At 42.5% G+C, this 17,545-nt stretch overlaps 1 protein-coding gene across 1 annotated transcript; it reads left to right on the top strand.

Annotated features, from left to right (window-relative positions):
* Positions 1 to 294: 294 nt before the first annotated feature.
* On the top strand, positions 295 to 10,546 carry CLN5 (CLN5 intracellular trafficking protein). Its single transcript, XM_081083316.1, has 4 exons — positions 295 to 492; positions 3,565 to 3,730; positions 4,614 to 4,839; positions 7,792 to 10,546. The coding sequence occupies exons 1-4, from the start codon at positions 338 to 340 to the stop codon at positions 8,301 to 8,303; spliced, it is 1,059 nt and encodes a 352-aa protein (XP_080939442.1). The 5' UTR covers positions 295 to 337; the 3' UTR covers positions 8,304 to 10,546.
* Positions 10,547 to 17,545: the final 6,999 nt, after the last annotated feature.

Genomic DNA, 17,545 nt, shown 5'->3' with positions numbered 1-17,545 from the left:
TCCAGTCCCTTCCCCCAACCCTGCCCCCCATCCCACCCCGCACCCAGCACCCAGTGGGTTTAGAAAGAATAGAGGCCAAGACCTGATGGAGCTTCAGGACACCCAGGAGGAAGGGAACTGGGCCGCGAGAGACCCGCCCCCAAGCTCAGGAAGGCTTCCTGCGCCGGGCGACCGAGTCTGGGGCCAGGGCCAGGGCCAGGGCAGAGGGCAGAACGCGCAGGCTGGCGACTGAGTCACGAGTGCCCACGGGGCGGCGGTGTGGCTCCGCGCATGCTCAGCTCACGGCCCTCCGCAGTCGCCGGGCTCCGGAGGCGCCGGAAGCACCGGGAGCCGTCGCATGGCGCAGACAGGGGGCACCGGCCTGGGGACCCGGGGGCTGCGGCGCGCGGGCGCGGCCCTGGGGCGCGCGCCTTGGCTCTGGGCTCTGGCGCTGCTCGGGCAGGCGGCAGCCGCGGGCGCGCCCTCCAGGCGCCAGTGGCCTGTGCCCTACAGGTGAGCGCGCGCGGGGCGGCGGGCGCGCGCGGGGCGGCGGGCGCGCGCGGGGCGGCGGGCGCGCGCGGGGCGGCGGGCGCGCGCGGGGCGGCGGGCGCGCGCGTGGCGTGGCGTCCGGGTCCCGGGGCCGTGGGCAAACCCCGGCGCGGTGTGGAAGGAAGTTGGGAGCGCAGGAGTGGCCCCTGCCTGTTGCGTGCCGCCCTGGGGCCTCTCTCTTAGGGACACTTGCGTCAGTGAGGAAGGGACAGACCCAGGGCTGACCTGAATTCTGGAAGAAAAGGGAAGTAAAGCTATTTTATCGCGTCACTTTTAGACTCTTTGAACAGTGGGGCCTTTTAACTTCACATTTATTATGTTACGCCATCATTAGCTACCGTGAGTGCATGACCTTTGGCAGACTTTACAGCAGCATCCCCGGGGCTCGCTTCGCCGGGACTTCCCGTTTTTAGCACTGAAAGTCCGATGTCCGGGAAGTCCCCGGCGGGCGGGTGACACTTCCTTCGCCCGCCCTCTTAAGCCCGGAGGCAGGACGCTGGTCGCAAGTCAAGCGCGGGGGCTGCAAAACCGTGAGGCGGAATCCAGCCTTTGACCTAGAAGAGTATTTACTGCGCCTGAGACTGTCAGGTGGCTAAACAAAGAGAAAGAAAACATGCAGTCACATGGGGCTCGCGAAAGGCCAGCAGCTTTGAAAACGCATAAAAACTAGCCCAGCCGGTGAGCATGGCCATCAGGGTTCCATTCAGGTCAGGGCGCAGGCGGGTCTCATCCCCAGTGTGGGGGTGCAGGAGGCAGCCAGTCAGTGATTCTCATCATTGATGTTTCAATCTCTCTCTCCCTCTCCCTTCCTCTCTGAAATCAATAAAAAAAGTAAAATCATACTATATATAGAAAGAAAACACAGCTATTTTAGATGACAAAATAGTGAGTTGGGAGTGAGTTTCGGATTCCACCTGCCGCTGGTCAGATCCGGCACCATCATGACCAGCTGTGTGATCTTGGCAAAGTGGTTCAGTACCTCTGTGCCCACGTGTCCTCCGTCAGAAAGTGGGGATAGCAGTAGCACTACCTCAGTTTTGTTGGGAGGCTTAAACCTAGTAAATGCCAGCTGTTGTCAAACCTGGATATGAGTGGATTTTGCTCAAGGGGTGGTTTTCACCAGTTCTTGTTTTGCTTGCTGTACATGAAAAGAGAAGTTTGGGGTTGATGCTGGTGTTCTGGGAAATGTTAATAAAATGTTCATAGGAAGTAAAAATTAAATATTCAGTAAAACAAGGAGGAAAGTGTAAATGCAAAACTACTTGATTTAAGGGCAGGGTATTGAGTATGACTTCTTATGTTAAACAGTTTCAAATATTAAGTATATGTTGCTATCTAATAACCTCACCTGTATACAAGAAAATTTATCACGTGTGGACTTAAATTATGCTTTAGAAATTACCTTAGACGTAAAATAGGTTTTGCAGTGGGCAGGTGAGACATATATAATTACACGTTTGTTTAAACCAGGTAAGCACCTATCAAACAGGTGAGTATACCTGAATCTGGGCAATGTTCCTGAGGGTTGTTAGTATTTTTGGCTAACATCTAGATTTCAATTAAAATAAGAATTTTTGTTGATGTGCTAGGATTGTAAAACAGTAGCTCTAGCTGGAACCTCAGGGATCTAGGCTTCTTAGAGCACAGATATAGGTAGCTTCTTTCCCCTTCACCTTTTCTCCCCGTGTCTAATATGGGAGGTGACCAGTAAACATTGAGCTGAATTCAGCTGTAGTCCTATTGCCAAGGCCTTCTCAGGCCACTTTCTTTTCTTGTTGCATTATTGAAGTAACCTCCTATAACTGACCTCTCAGCCTTAATTTGGCCTCTCTACCTTCTTCTAATTTATAAAATAAGGTTTATTTTACAGCAAAATCAGTCATATCAGATCTGCTACTTAAAATCCTTTATGCTGACTCCTCGACTCTGCCCTCCGGGTGGTAGGACTCAGGGGGTTCGACTGCCTCCCTCTCCTCTCACCACTCCTGCCTGGAAGCCTAAAGGCCGGTCTTAATTACCTACCAGAGACTCTTCCAGTGTGTTGTGCTTATAATACTTAGTGTTTTCTCTCCCTTTCTGTCCTAATCTTCAAAAGTAGCTTAAAAACCTAGGCCACATCTTCATCTCTCTCTTTGACCTCCTCACGCCCACCTATCCCATACAGGTGGAAATGATTTCTTCCTCTTTTGTGTCGATAGGACTTTGTGTATTTCTTTGGTCTAGACAGCCATGGGCAAACTACGGCCAGTGGGCCGGATCTGGCCCGTTTGAAATGAATAAAACTAAAAAAAAAAAAGAGACCGTACCCTTTTATGTAATGATGTTTACTTTGAATTTATATTAGTTCACACAAACACTCCATCCATGCTTTTGTCCCGGCCCTCCGGTCCAGTTTAAGAACCCATTGTGGCCCTCGAGTCAAAAAGTTTGCCCACCCCTGGCTAGCACCTACTACACTGCGCTTCATTGTTTAATGTCTTCCCAGCCCAGACCCAAAGCGCCTCGAGGAAGGGAATGACATTATAATTTCTATTTCCCTCCTTCCTAGTATAGTGTCCTACACATAGTAAGTCCTCAATAAATACTGGTTTAAGGAATATTAGTGAATTTTTAAGAAAATAGTAAACATATTCTATTTAATCATAATTATCTTTGAATAATCTTAGCACTTAGCATATGGATTGTTTGGGAAATTAAGTATCATTTGAAAACTATTCCTTTATTCAGTAAACATTTGTCTACTAAATAAGATCTAGAGCTATAACACTTTAAGGTATGGTCCCCATCTTCAAAATTCTCCCAGTGGGAGCAAGAAACAGGGAAGCATGCTATTATCCACGTGTTTTTAATGTATCTTTTGCTGTAAAAGAAATCATTGGAGTGTGTTCACAGGATAAATAAAATGTATATTTATATGCTATGGGCTTAGCTTTAAATGGTTGCTCTAAAAATGTTATTGACAGTGAAGTTAAAATTTAGGTTTTAAAATGTGCAAGAAGAAGCATCCTAAGTTGATGGTTTCTTTTTCTTTATTAGACGCTTTTCCTTCCGTCCGGCACCAGATCCCTACTGTCAAGCTAAATACACTTTCTGTCCAACTGGCTCCCCTACCCCAGTTATGAAGGGTGATGATGTCATTGAAGTCTTTCGGTTACAAGCCCCAGTATGGGAATTTAAATATGGAGACCTCCTGGGACACTTGGTAAGGGTGTATCTTGATCTTACAAGTTTACTTAATTAAATTATGTCATTATTAAGTGGCTTTGAGGAAATAGTTTAGATTATGTTTATTGGTTTTGCTCTGCGTGTATTTAGAATGAGTAGTCAAGCCCGGCCAGCGTGGCTCAGGGGTTGGGCATCGACCTATGAACCAGGAGGTCAGGGTTTGATTCCCGGTCAGGGCACATGCCCAGGTTGCGGGCTTGATCCCCAGTAGGGGGTGTGCAGGAGGCAGCCAATCAAATTCTCTCATCAATGATGTTTCTATCTTTCCCTCTCCCTTCCTCTCTGAAATCAATAAAATATTTTTTAAAAAATGAATAATAAAAAAAAAACCCAACATTATCAGGTTTCGTGATCCTGACAATAGTAAATGCAGTTGCTCTCATTCCTTTTAGTATTCTGAATCCAAACCCAATTCCTGTACTCAACTCCTGGAAAAGTAGGAAGGGAGGAGGCCCAGAGGAGGGGGCAAAGCAGTCAGGAAACACTTCTTCATTTTCAGGTCCTGTTGAATGTACTTTTCCTGGGTTAGTCACCATTTGAGTGTCTCACCCCCTGTGAGGTACATAGAGTTCCTTCCTGAGACTGTGGCATGGGGGTCTCTCACACACATTCTAAGATGTAAGGAAATTAGGAACGGTCCACATAGCATACGTTTTCCCGATCTGAGGTGAGCTGCAGTGGCAATCAGAGTGGATGAGGGAGCTATAAAGTGGACTGAGAGGCATCATGGAAGAAGGAACAGCTGAACAGTTGTTCTGCTTGACCTGCATTTGTGGTATATCTATCACATTTGCTCCCTCTGGTTCCTGGACCAGTGGTTGCTTCACAAATACTTTTATGCCTGTATGATCTTTACACAGAAAATTATGCACGATGCCATTGGATTCAAGAGTACTTTAACTGGCAAGAACTACACAATGGAATGGTATGAACTTTTCCAACTTGGAAACTGCACATTTCCCCATCTCCGACCTGAAATGAATGCCCCGTTCTGGTGTAATCAAGGAGCTGCCTGCTTTTTTGAAGGAATTGATGATGGTCACTGGAAGGAGAATGGGACATTAGTTCAAGTAGCAACCATATCAGGTAAGTTAAAAAAAAATACGGCATTATTTGATGATTGCATCAATATCTAAATGATAGAAATTTTTTTCATTGAGGCATTTCAGTAATGTCTTACTTTATAGGGGTCAATTTATAAAATGTACTTCTGGAACCACTAACCTTTGACCCAAACTGTTACTCATGCAAAACTTCAACTGTAAGTGATGAGTAGCTTATCTCCTTTATTCCTATGGTAAAAATAAATGACATGATAAAACACTTTACACAATTTAATTGGACTTATTAAATAATAGAGGGAAATACATAAAATGCCTGAAAAAAATAATTCATTAAAGGACCTGTTAACTGAATCTGGGAAGAGGCTTTTAGTGATGATACATTAAAATAATAATACCCACCACTCATGTTCTGAGTACTTTACATATATCACAGCATTTATAATCACAACAGCCCCCTGAGATAGTTGCTATTATTTTTCCCATTTTACAGATAGGGAAACTGAGGCACAATGAGCTAAAAGTCCCACAATTAAGGAAGTGGGACTGCAAACTTGGCAGTCAAGCCTTATTAACTCTTTTCTTAACTACTTTGTACATTGCCTCCTAAAACATATGATCTCACACATTTGAGGCCTCTTGAGCAATTTAAACATTTTATCTCTGAGATTTTCTGTTCTCTTGCATGTGCCAGTATTTGAAAGTTGCTAAAACAGTTGGAATTTTACTGTGTGCGTGTTGCATTTAGTTAGTGATAAAGAAAGGAGTTCAGCAGAACTTGTATCAGAAACTGGTCACATTTTATCTTATTGACTCATTGCTTTTGTATAGAATGAGGATGAGCCTTTTAGAGGTAGGGAGCTTGCCCATATAATTTATAGGACTCTACATTATAAATTGTTGTTCTTCACAAAAGTGAAAATAACAAAACCACTGTTTGTTATAAGAACTATTCAATGAACCACAGGACTTGAGGAAATTACCATGCTTTCCACTTGTACAGGTCTTTACAGAGCATATTGGATTGTGTTCAATGGGGAAGATAAGGTACTTTTTTTTACAAATAAGGAATTAAAGTTCAGCCAGGTGGCATGACCTACCTGTCTTTTAAGGTCACATAGGTTAATGTAGAACCAGGAATAGAATTGGTGTCTCTTACATGTCATCTGGGGATATTTTAACTATATGCTGTGCTGCTTTCTAATCTTTCTTTCAACTATATACCATGCTGTTTTCTACTTTCTAATTGCTGAAAACCATTCCAATAATATAAAAGTTCATATTTTTTTAATAGTGTTCGGTATAATAAATAGCTACTCTTTCTTTCTTTCTAGGCCAGTTCACATCTCTCCTTTCTCATTTCCTCCCACCTCATTATCTGAAAATTCTTCCTTCTGTCATAAACATACGGTCATATGAACAAGAGATCACTATTTCCTGGAAAATATTTTGTAATATGCCAGTACTTAAATTTTTTAAGTTATCCATCTGCTCTGCGATTAATCATATCCATTAGCCTTTTCTCATGTTACAAAACAGTGTTTCAAAGCATTCTTATCTCTTAATCACAGCACTGGCTTTTCCAAGTTGAAGGACACTAAGAACAGTCTCCCCAGTTTTAAGAAAACAGGTTTAATTCTATAAAATTTTAATTCTGTAAAATCGGCCCTGACTGGTTTGGCTCAGTGGATAGAGCGTCGGCCTGCAGACTGAAGGGTCCCAGGTTCGATTCCGGTCAAGGGCACCAAGAAATGGATAAAACAGCCACTCTATTTTATAGCATGAAGTACTGATTTTACAGATTCCAGTTGGAGTAACCTAAGAATCATCCATAGTGACAAAGTGAAATGTTGGGGCCAGACTCCTTTAGGCTTTACAAATGCCCGGATGTAAACATGCAGAGTACAGTGCTTTGTTACCATTTAGAGCAGTGGTTCTCAACCTTCCTAATGCCGCAACCCTTTAATACAGTTCCTCATGTTGTGGTGACCCCCAACCATAAAATTATTTTCGTTGCTACTTCATAACTGTAATTTTGCTACTGTTATGAATCATAATGTAAATATCTGATATGCAGGATGTATTTTCATTGTTACAAATTGAACATAATTAAAGCATAGTGATTAATCACAAAAACAATATGTAATTATATATGTGTTTTCCGATGGTCTTAGGCGACCCCTGTGAAAGGGTCGTTCGACCCCCAAAGGGGTCGCGACCCACAGGTTGAGAACCGCTGATTTAGAGGCTCCTGTGCTCTGGTAGAAGGTGGTGGGAGGGACTGTTAGCCATCCAGGAGTCCATATAGTCCATGAACTTGGCCAAAAACATTTCCAGTTTTAGTTGATTTATTGGAAGAATGTGTGGTGGGTAGGAAGGTTGTAAGCAGAATCTCAACAGCTGCAAGTACAGGAAGAAAGGCAAATACCAAATGTTCTAGGCGGGCGGGGTACAGCGCGTCCTCTTATCACATTGGAAGGCAGCCTTCTCTAGCTATTCCCCAGGAGCCACGCAGACTGCACGCATGCCATGCCTTGTGACTGAGCTCCGCATTTCACCCTCCTCAGTTCTTCTTGAACTCTTTACCCCATTCACTCTTTCCTCTTACACAATTTCCCCTGCTTTTTCTCTTTTGCCTCTGAATACAAGGTTGAGAGGGGTAAAGAAAGACAACTTCTGTATGTGTATAGTTTTGCTTTTGATTATAGCTTAAATAACTATAAAATTAGTGTATGTAAAACTCATCTTTATACAGCCTATTATTATATCTAATGTTTACAATTAAGAAATAGCTAGTGCCTTGAACATGGAATAAAAACTGGCTGAGCTTGGATTCCTATTGTGAGATGCAGGTTTGGAAATTCAAAAACTATGGTTTATGTATGTTCATCTATAGCCTTAATCTGGTTAGAACATTTGACTTAAAACTAACATGATTAATTTTAATATTCACATAAGTGATTTTTTTTTTCACTAGGAAACATGTTTAACAAAATGGCACAGTGGGTAAAGCAGGACAATGAAACAGGGATTTATTATGAGACATGGACTGTCCAAGCCAGCCCAGAAAAAGGGGCAGAGACATGGTTTGAATCCTACGACTGTTCCAAATTTGTGTTAAGGACATATAAGAAGTTGGCGGAACTTGGAGCAGAGTTCAAGAAGATAGAAACCAACTACACAAGAATATTTCTTTACAGTGGAGAACCTACTTTTTTGGGAAATGAAACATCTGTTTTTGGGCCAACTGGAAATGAGACTCTTGCTTTAGCCATAAAAAGGTTTTATTACCCCTTCAAACCACATTTGTCAACTAAAGAATTTCTCTTGAGTCTTGTGAAAATTTTTGATGCAGTGATTATACACAGACAGTTCTATTTGTTTTATAATTTTGAATATTGGTTTTTACCTATGAAATTTCCTTTTATTAAAATAACATATGAAGAAATCCCTTTACCTAACAGAAACAATACAATCTCTGGTTTATAAAATCTTTATTCTACTGATTTGTATCCTTCTACCACCAGCATATCAGTCTTTCATGGAGTTGTTTTACATCTGTGTACTTTTTAGGCCTTTCTTCCTTGGGGTAAAATGCACAGGGGCAGAATTGCTGCATAATAATATCTCAGGAATTTTTTTGGAAAGAAGCTGAAACTCTAATAGTGTTGGCCAAAGTGAGCACATTATGTGATCTTGATTTCAGTCTCCCAACCCTTTATTAACATGGAGAATTACAGTTTATATCAGCTATATAGGCTTTTTATACCCAACATTTTAAAATCATGAATATAGTGTACCAAGATTTTAAAATTAGCCCCAGTGACATTTTCATGGTAGGAGCTATTGTCTTCTGGTATGGTAGTTACCCTTTTACACTTAAGTACTCTTTGGTAGTTTAGACTGACTTTACAGCTCTTGCAGCTTTTGGAACTGCTCTATTAGTTTGATTTTGTTCCGTCCACTTAAAGCTAAAGACTAATCTGGACACCATATGTAGAGTGGCTGTGGTTCCAGATGAAAAAGAGCACAAGTGTTTGGCTAGTATTTTAGAACTAGCTAGTAACTGGCATTGTGTGATACAGGCAACTTAATACCTTCGAACCTGAGTTTCCTTAGCTCTAAAATGATTCCTCTGTGAGGACTGTTGTAAAGATTGAAGCCATGTATGTTTGACATAGTAAGTCACAATAAATAGTAGCTATAAAGATTAATCGAAGAACAAACTGGATCTTGCCTAATGAAACTAATGGGCGTTACTGACTGCAGACATGTCTGGGTCATAGGTGCCCTGACTCCTTCACTGCCACTGTAGCCCCCCCTCTACCCACTGAAGCTGCCAGCTTGGAGGAAGAGGGTAAACTTCTCATCAAGAGGACGGGTTTTTGGCAGGGGTCTCCAAGTAGTTGTACTTCCAATTAGGGCCATCAAACAAGGTTACAGGGTCCTTTAAGTGTCTAATGATCAGCTGAACACATTGTCTCTATTCATGGAAAAAAACAGTAAGATGATGAAGCAAGAATCAGAGAAAAAAAACCCTGTGTTCAGTGTTTACTGTACCAATCATATTCAGTTTCTGTTAACATTTGAGTGCTTCCTGAGAGGTTAGTACATGATCTCTGAGGTCTCATAAAAAGCCTAAGCTTGGATATTATCTACCTGGTCCACACGAGTAAATAGGCCTTAGAAAGCTTAAGTGACTTTTCCATGGCTACCCAGCGAGCGTTAAGAGCCACGTTTGAGCCAAGTTCTACTGACTGAACGGGACGCACTCTCAAGCAAGCTTTGTCAGCGCTGGTGTGTCCTCAGACCAATGCCTGCATCATGGCCCTTAGGAGAGAAGTACAGATACTGATAGGAAGCATTTAGAAACTTCAACTTGTTGGAGTAATTTTGTTTCTGTTGAATCTAATTTTTAAAAAAATAGGGCTTGTATTTTATGTCATTTTATAATTCATTTGTCTAGGAATTCACTTTTATTTTTCAAATTATAGGCACTATACGATAGCCTGAAAATAAAAACCCAGCCCTTTACTACAGATAGCTTGAGAAATTGCAGAGCCTCACTCAAGTACATAGGGAGAACTTGGATCTTTGCATTATCTCTGTCTACTTGCTACAGCTGGGTAAGGCCAACTTTTACTGGGTTCTTAGGAGAGTTGTTCCAGGAAAACAGTAGTTCAGATTTACAGAGTTGCATTGGGATAATAAGCAAACTCCTGTGCTAAGTTTGTTAGCTGTGCATCACAGAACTTGGTTCCAGAGCAAAGCTGAATGAGGACATCTGTAGATGGAACTTGAATTTTTAAGCAATATTCTAATAGTTACGTTAAAAAAGCATTCAAGATTTTTAATTGTTCCTAAGAATACTAATAAATGAAGAAATTTTGTGAAAGTAGCAGACTCAGGTGACTAGCACAAAAAGCATAACATTCATATAAGTAAGTACTTCTTAAGAATTTTCTAAACCTCTCGAACTGTCCTTAAAAGATGAAGTAGGGCTTTGCAATAGAGATGATTCAACAATGTTTTCAAAATAGGAGTTGGGCCACGCAGGAATTTACCAATTAAATGCAGACCTTTGAAATACTGTGTAACTTCAGTGTTATTGCTACTTTTTTGTTAAGTTGTAAATTGATAAAATTTCCTCTGTTTCTTAAGAGAAAAACCATTTTGTTGAAGTTTGAATTATATAAGGGCTTTACATTACAATAAATATACCCTCAATTATTAATTCTGGCTCAGTATTAAGATAAGTATACCCACAAACTGGCATAAATATATTCTTATAGAGCAGTGGTTCTCAACCTGTGGGTTGTGACCCTTTGGGGTGTCAAACGACCCTTTCACAGGGGTCACCTAAGACCATCAGAAAACACATATATAATTACATATTGTTTTTGTGATTAATCACTATGCTTTAATTATGTTCAATTTGTAACAATGAAATTGGGGGTCACCACAACATGAGGAACTGTATGAAAGGGTCACGACATTAGGAAGGTTGAGAACCACTGTTATAGAGGAATATAGTCAAAAGGTGAAATTACTGAACTCTAAGTATTTGAAACCCTCAATCAAAATTGGCTCTTTAGAAATCAGAAAAAACAGTATTAGGAAGTTTATTGTTTTATGATCTGCTCTGGTGGCATTTAATGACTTCTCTGGGACTACAGTTCCTTTAAGGTGATGACTTCATTTTTTTAAAGAAATTGTTGGCATGTTGTACAAAGAGCAGTGCTCCAAAATCACATGTGTCTTTTTTTCCCTGTTTCACAGCCAAACGGTTGGCCAGTTTGTTCCCAGCATCTTCCTCACATTTATCCTTTATTGTCCAAGTAGCTTCCTGCTCCTTAAACTTTCTACATTTTCTCTCCCCTATTTAAAACAAGAGAGGATATTAATTATATATTCTTTTACTGGACTGATTATTCTAAGGATAAGCTCTTAATTCACTTGGAGGAAAAAGGTTTTGTGTCCTTTTATACATGTCATATATGGCCTTTTTATTTTTATTTTTTTAATTTATTTTTTTTTTATTTTTATTTTTTTAAATTAAATCTTTATTGTTCAGATTATTACATTTGTTCCTCTTTTTTCCCCCCATAACTCCCCTCCTCCCAGTTCCCGCCCCACCCTCCGCCCTCACTCCCCACCCACTGTCCTCATCCATAGGTGCACGATTTTTGTCCAGTCTCTTCCCGCATCTCCCACACCCCTTTCCCCCCCAAGAATAGTCAGTCCATTCCCTTTCTATGTCCCTGATTCTATTATAATCAACAGTTCATTCTGTTCATCGGATTATTTATTCACTTGATTTTTAGATTCACTTGTTGATAGATGCATATTTGTTGTTCATAATTTGTATCTTTACCTTTTTCTTCCTCTTCCTCTTCTTAAAGGATACCTTTCAGCATTTCACATAATCCTGGTTTGGTGGTGATGAACTCCTTTAGCTTTTCCTTATCTGTGAAGTTCTTTATCTGACCTTCAATTCTGAATGATAGCTTTGCTGGATAAAGTAATCTTGGTTGTAGGTTCTTGGTATTCATCACTTTGAATATTTCTTGCCACTCCCTTCTGGCCTGCAAAGTTTCTGTTGAGAAATCAGCTGACAGTCGTATGGGTATTCCCTTGTAGGTAACTGAGTTTCTTTCTCTTGCTGTTTTTAAGATTCTCTCTTTATCTTTTGCTCTTGGCATTTTAATTATGATGTGTCTTGGTGTGGTCCTCTTTGGATTCCTTTTGTTTGGGGTTCTCCGCGCTTCTTGGACCTGTAAGTCCATTTCTTTCACCAGGTGAGGGAAGTTTTCTGTCATTATTTCTTCAAATAGGTTTTCAATATCTTGCTCTCTCTCATCTTCTGGCACCCCTATAATTCTGATGTTGGTACGCTTGAAGCTGTCCCAGAGGCTCCTTACACTATCCTCGCATTTTTGGATTCTTTTTTCATTTTGCTTTTCCGGTTGGGTGTTTTTTGCTTCCTCGCATTTCAAATCATTGACTTGATTCTTGCGCTCCTCTGTTCTGCTGTCGGGAGTCTGTATAATATTCTTTATTTCAGTCAGTGTATGCTTAATTTCTAGTTGGTTCCCCAATATAACATCGAGGGTCTCATTAGTTTTCTTGTAGATCTCATTAAGTTTATCGGCGGCTTCTAAACAGTTCTTGAGAGACCTTAAAAGTGTGGTTCTGAACTCTATATCTTCCATTGACAATTTTGTCCTGTTTCTTTGTCTCCGCATTTTGTTATGCTTCCTTGATGCACCCCCTAGTGGTCTTTGTTCGTGGTCTTATAGTTAAATTTTGATTGTTGTAGCTAATTCCAGGGAGGGTTTGACCTCCAGGCCAAGTGGCTATGAGAATCAGCTGTGTCAGCAGTGAGAGAACTTCTGTCCTCTAGGGAGGTGCTAATCTAGCCTTTGCCTGAGGCTATCCGGCAAATGCCTCTGTGCAGGGCTTGGGCGGGGCGGGTCGCACGGGATCAACAGGGTGGGCTGGAGAGAGCAGTTATGGCCGCTCTCAGTCCTGTCCCCCGGGGCTCTGCCTCTCTGAGTCCCAGCACCCGCTGCAAAGCTCGGAGAGAAAGCTGCACTCGCTCTGACCGAAGCCAGGCAGACCCGCTTCTCCCGTTTGAGTCTGGGTCCCTAAAGACTCGCCCGGATCTGGAGCTCAGAGTCTGCGACTCCCTCCCGATTGAAAACGCCAACCGCGCCCTCCGCCGCCAGCCCGCTCCGCGCGCGCACTCCGCACCTCAGAATTTGACTTCGGCGCTGCGCCTCCTCTGAGTGTCCGTATGCGTTTCTCTTTCCTTCTAGTTGTAGGACTTCCACTCAGCCAGCGTTCCAGTGGTTCTGGGTGATGTCCCTCCGTCTTTTAGTTTCACTTTTGAAGTAGTTGTTCAAAGCCGCAAACTCCGGCGTTAACCTATGCCGCCATCTTGGTTCTCACCTATTTTTATTTTTTAAAATATATTTTATTGATTTTTTACAGAGAGGAAGGGAGAGAGATAGTCAGAAGCATCGATGGGAGAAGAACATCGATCAGCTGCCTCCTGCACATCTCCTACTGGGGATGTGCCCGCAACCCAGGTACATGCCCCTGACCGGAATCGAACCTGGGACCCTTCAGTCCGCAGGCCGACGCTCTATCCACTGAGCCAAACCGGTTTCGGCATATATGGCCTTTTTAAAAGGAATGTTGAGTGTGAGCAAACAGGTAAAACTTTTCTGGCTGCTTGGTAGTATTAAAACAAGTCCCACAGTTTGCAGGTTGGTGCAGCTGCTATGGAAAGTGTGGAGGTTCCTCAAAACATTAAAAGTAGGACCCCTTACAACCCAGCAATTTCACTTCTGGGTATATATCCAAAGAAACGCAAAACACTAATTTGAAAGGATACATGCACTCTTATGTTCATTGCATTTTTTACAATAGGCAAGATACCGAAGCAATGTAAGTGCCCATCAACAGAAAAGTGGATAAAAAAGTGGTGGTACGTTATGCAATGGCATATTACTCGGCTATAAAAAAGAATGAAATTTTACTGTTTGTGATAACATGGATGGAGGATATTATGCTAAGTGCAATAAGTCAGATAGAGGAAGACAAATACCATATGATTTCACTTATATGTGGAATTTAAAGAAAAAAACTAAACAAAACAGAAACAGACTGACAGTTATAGAGAACAAACTGAGGGTTGCCAGATGGGATGAGGGTTAGGAACTGGGAGAAAAAGTAATGGGATTAACAAGTACAAATTGGTAGTCATACTGTAAAGTACAGCATTGGGAATACAGTCAGTAATATTGTGAGAACTAAGTATGGTGCCAGGTGGGTAGTAGAATTATCAGGGATCACTTTGTCAATTATGTAATTGTCTTAACCATTATGTTGTACACCTGAAACTAACATAAAATAATATTGAATGTCAACTGAAATTAATAAAATGACCTTTCACTGGAAGGCTGAATTCAGTCCTTTAGGATACACTAGGAGAGAACTCATCCTCCTGCCTTTCCCAGATTCTAGAGGCTGCCTTTCCTTGGTTCATGGCCCCTTCCTTCATCTTCAAAGACAGCAGCATAGCTGCTGCTTAGCCTTTCATTATGCATTTTCAATTTTTAAAACTCTTATTACAATAAAGAGCCTGGACCTTTTTTATGTAAATACGACCAGTTTTTCTAAATCAAAGAAATTTTGAAATCTTCTAAAACTTTGTCTATAATAAGCATGTCAAACTCAAGGATGACAGGCCGCATGTGGCCCACCAGCCTCGAGTTTGACATGCTTGCTCTACAAATAAGGTATATTTAGGACTATAGTATGGACTTTTTAGTGGTATTTTATGCATCATTCTGCCTTGTGTCTAGTCTATGCAACCCAGATCAAGGGCTAGAAATTAGAAACAAATGGCCCCACAGTTATATCTCATCATCTTACTTGACTCACAACTGATATTTCAAATTCTTAGAAGGAAATGGACTAGCCCAATTTTTCTGTCTTGGTTATTTTTAATATATTTTTTGATTTCATAGAAGAGAGATAGAAACATCAATGATGGGCTAGAATCATTGATCAGCTGCCTCCTGCACACTCCACAGTGGGGATTGAACTTGCAACCCGGGCATGTGCCCTGGCCAGGAATTGAACTGTGACCTCCTCATTCACAGGTCGATGCTCAACCACTGAGCATGCAGTCTGGGCTGTCTTTGTTTTATTTTTTAATTTATGAAGAGTTCTGAGTATTTTCAGTGATATTAGTTTTTGCAGTTGTAAGTCTATATTGTGCAAAGAACTTTATAAAGTTTACTACAATAAATGTAAACATAATTTTATTTAAAAAAACGACAATAAATTCAATCAAAACAGCCTCTCAGATAAACTGGGGCTGGAGTCTGTGCAAAGATTGTCCCAAGCTATGTATAGGGGAGAGATTACTTCTATCTCCTTAGAGAACTTTAGTTCAGGCCTGAGCCTTCTTCACATCAACCCCTCCCTTCTATCCTAACGCTTTTCTGTAAATATAAAAAACTAGAGGCCCGGTGCACGGATTCGTGCACAGGTGGGGTCCCTCAACCTGGCCTGTGCCCTCTAGCAATCTGGGACCCCTCAGGGGATGTTGGACTGCCGGGGTTTTGAAACCCCGGCAGTCCGACATCCCCCCGAGGGATATAGCAATGTCAAAGCAACAGGTGGCCAGGGAGGAGCCCCAGCTGGGGCAGGGCACAGCTCCATTGCCACTCATCCTGGCCCTGCTGCACCTGCCACCATGGCTTGGTAGCACTACCACGGAGGTGGGAGAGGCTCCCGCTACTGCAGCTGAGCTCGCCAGTCATGAGCATGGCTTCTGGCTGAGCGATGCTCCTGCTCTGGGAGCGCACTGACTACCAGGGGGCAGCTCCTGCATTGAGGGTCTGCCCCCTGGTGGTCAGTGCATGTCATTTGGTCATAATGGTCACTTAGGCTTTTATATATATAGACTAGAGGCCCGGTGCACCCAAATTTGTGTACTCCGGGTGATGGGAGGGGGGGGTCCCTCAGCCTGGCCTGTGCCCTCTTGCAGTCTGGGACCCCTCAGGGGGTGACCACCTGCTGGCTTAGGCCTGCTCCCCGGGGGATTGGGCCTAAGCTGGCAATCAGACATCCCTCTGGCAGCCCGGCAGCCCTTGGGGGATGTCCACTTGCCAGCGGGGAGCAGGCCTAAACTGCAGTCGGACATCCTTAGCGCTGCTGAGGCAGGAGAGGCTCCCACCACCACCGCTGTACTGGCAGCCATCAGCCTGGCTTGTGGCAGAGCAGAGCTCCTTCCATGGAGAGAGCCCTGACCACCAGGGGGCAGCTCCTGCATTGAGCATCTGCCCCCTGGTGGTCAGTGTGTGTCATAGTGACCAGTCATTCCCAGTCTTTCTGCTGTTAGGGTCAGTTTGCATATTACCCTTTTACTATATAGGATAGAGGCCTGGTGCACAGGTGGGGGCCGGCTGGTTTGCCCTGAAGAGTGTCCCGGATCAGGGTGGGGGTCCCGCTTAGGTGCCTGGCCAGCCTGGGTGAGGGGATGATGGCTGTTTGCAGCTGGTCACACCCCCTTCAGGGTGGGGGTCTCGCTTGGGTGCCTGGCCAGCCTGGGTGAGGGGATGATGGCTGTTTGTAGCTGGTCACACCCCCTTCAGGGTGGGGGTCCCTGGCCAGTATGGGTGAGGGGCTGAGGGCTGTTTTCAGACTGGCGGGTGACTAAAGCTCCCAACCTCTCCTTTTTTTCTTTTTTTTCTGGGATTTATTTACCTTCTATGGATGTTACTGGAGCTGAGAGCCGGCTTTAGCTCTGAGGCTCGGCTCCAGCTCTGAGACCTTGGCTGCTGAAAGCAGGGATCTGGGTTTGTTTGGGTTCTGTAATTGTAACACTGTTGCAGTCCTGCTCGCTCCAGCTCTGACAGCTGAAAGCAGGTTTCTGGCGATTAACTTCTATAATTGCGACATAGTTGCTTAGAGTGCAAGCTCAGAGGCCGGCAGGCGGGGAACCTTGGCTTCCTCCATCACTGGAGCAAGGAAGCCTCCGGTTCGCTTCAGCTGCCTGGCTGCCGGCCGCCATCTTGGTTGGTAGTTAATTTGCATATCTCGCTGATTAGCCAATGGGAAGGGTAGTGAAGTTACGGTTAATTAACATGTTTCTCTATTATTACATGGGATTGTTCAAATGCAGTAAATTTATTTAATCTTCAATCACGCCTATTTTTTTTCTGATTATATTGTTAAAATAGCCCAGATTATTAAGGTAAATTGAAGTTAATGGGAGCTGTTAAGACAGGAGATGAAAATAATTTCAAGTTTAAAAACCATCCTAATTGGAATTATATAGACATTTTTCTCTAAAAAGGCTAGCTGGGTTCAAGGACCCTGCTAAGAATTATATTTCTAAATAATCTATTTTATAAATTCTTATTCTAAATGTAGAAAAAACCCATTTTTTATTTTCAACTTAACCACTTTCTTCATAAAATTTGAAGAATAAATTTACATTTCATGGTCAATTTTTAATTTCCTATCACTTTAGGCATCAGAGCTTAAGGACTCCATTTAACTAACAAAAAGGACATTATACTATAAAGATTATTTAATGTTTAACATTATATCCATCAACTATGAATCTGAAACTAATAAGTTTCAGTTTAACATGTTTTAAAATCAGTCAAGTATATATGTTAGGGTAGTTTTTAAAAATTGTAATACAA

This window comes from Myotis nattereri (assembly GCF_964212035.1).
Source record: "Myotis nattereri genome assembly, chromosome: 2".
NCBI classification, from domain to species: domain Eukaryota; kingdom Metazoa; phylum Chordata; class Mammalia; order Chiroptera; family Vespertilionidae; genus Myotis; species Myotis nattereri.
Note: the sequence above shows the minus strand (reverse complement) of the source record. Positions and strands in the feature narration are given on the sequence as shown.

What these genes read in the sequence shown, in the direction of transcription:
- CLN5 (XM_081083316.1), top strand. Translation starts at nt 338, where the DNA reads ATGGCGCAGACAGGGGGCACCGGCCTGGGGACCCGGGGGCTGCGGCGC. An exon ending in CAGTGGCCTGTGCCCTACAG is followed by an intron (nt 493 to 3,564) that starts GTGAGCGCGCGC and finishes TTTCTTTATTAG; the next exon opens with ACGCTTTTCCTTCCGTCCGG. An exon ending in GAGACCTCCTGGGACACTTG is followed by an intron (nt 3,731 to 4,613) that starts GTAAGGGTGTAT and finishes ATCTTTACACAG; the next exon opens with AAAATTATGCACGATGCCAT.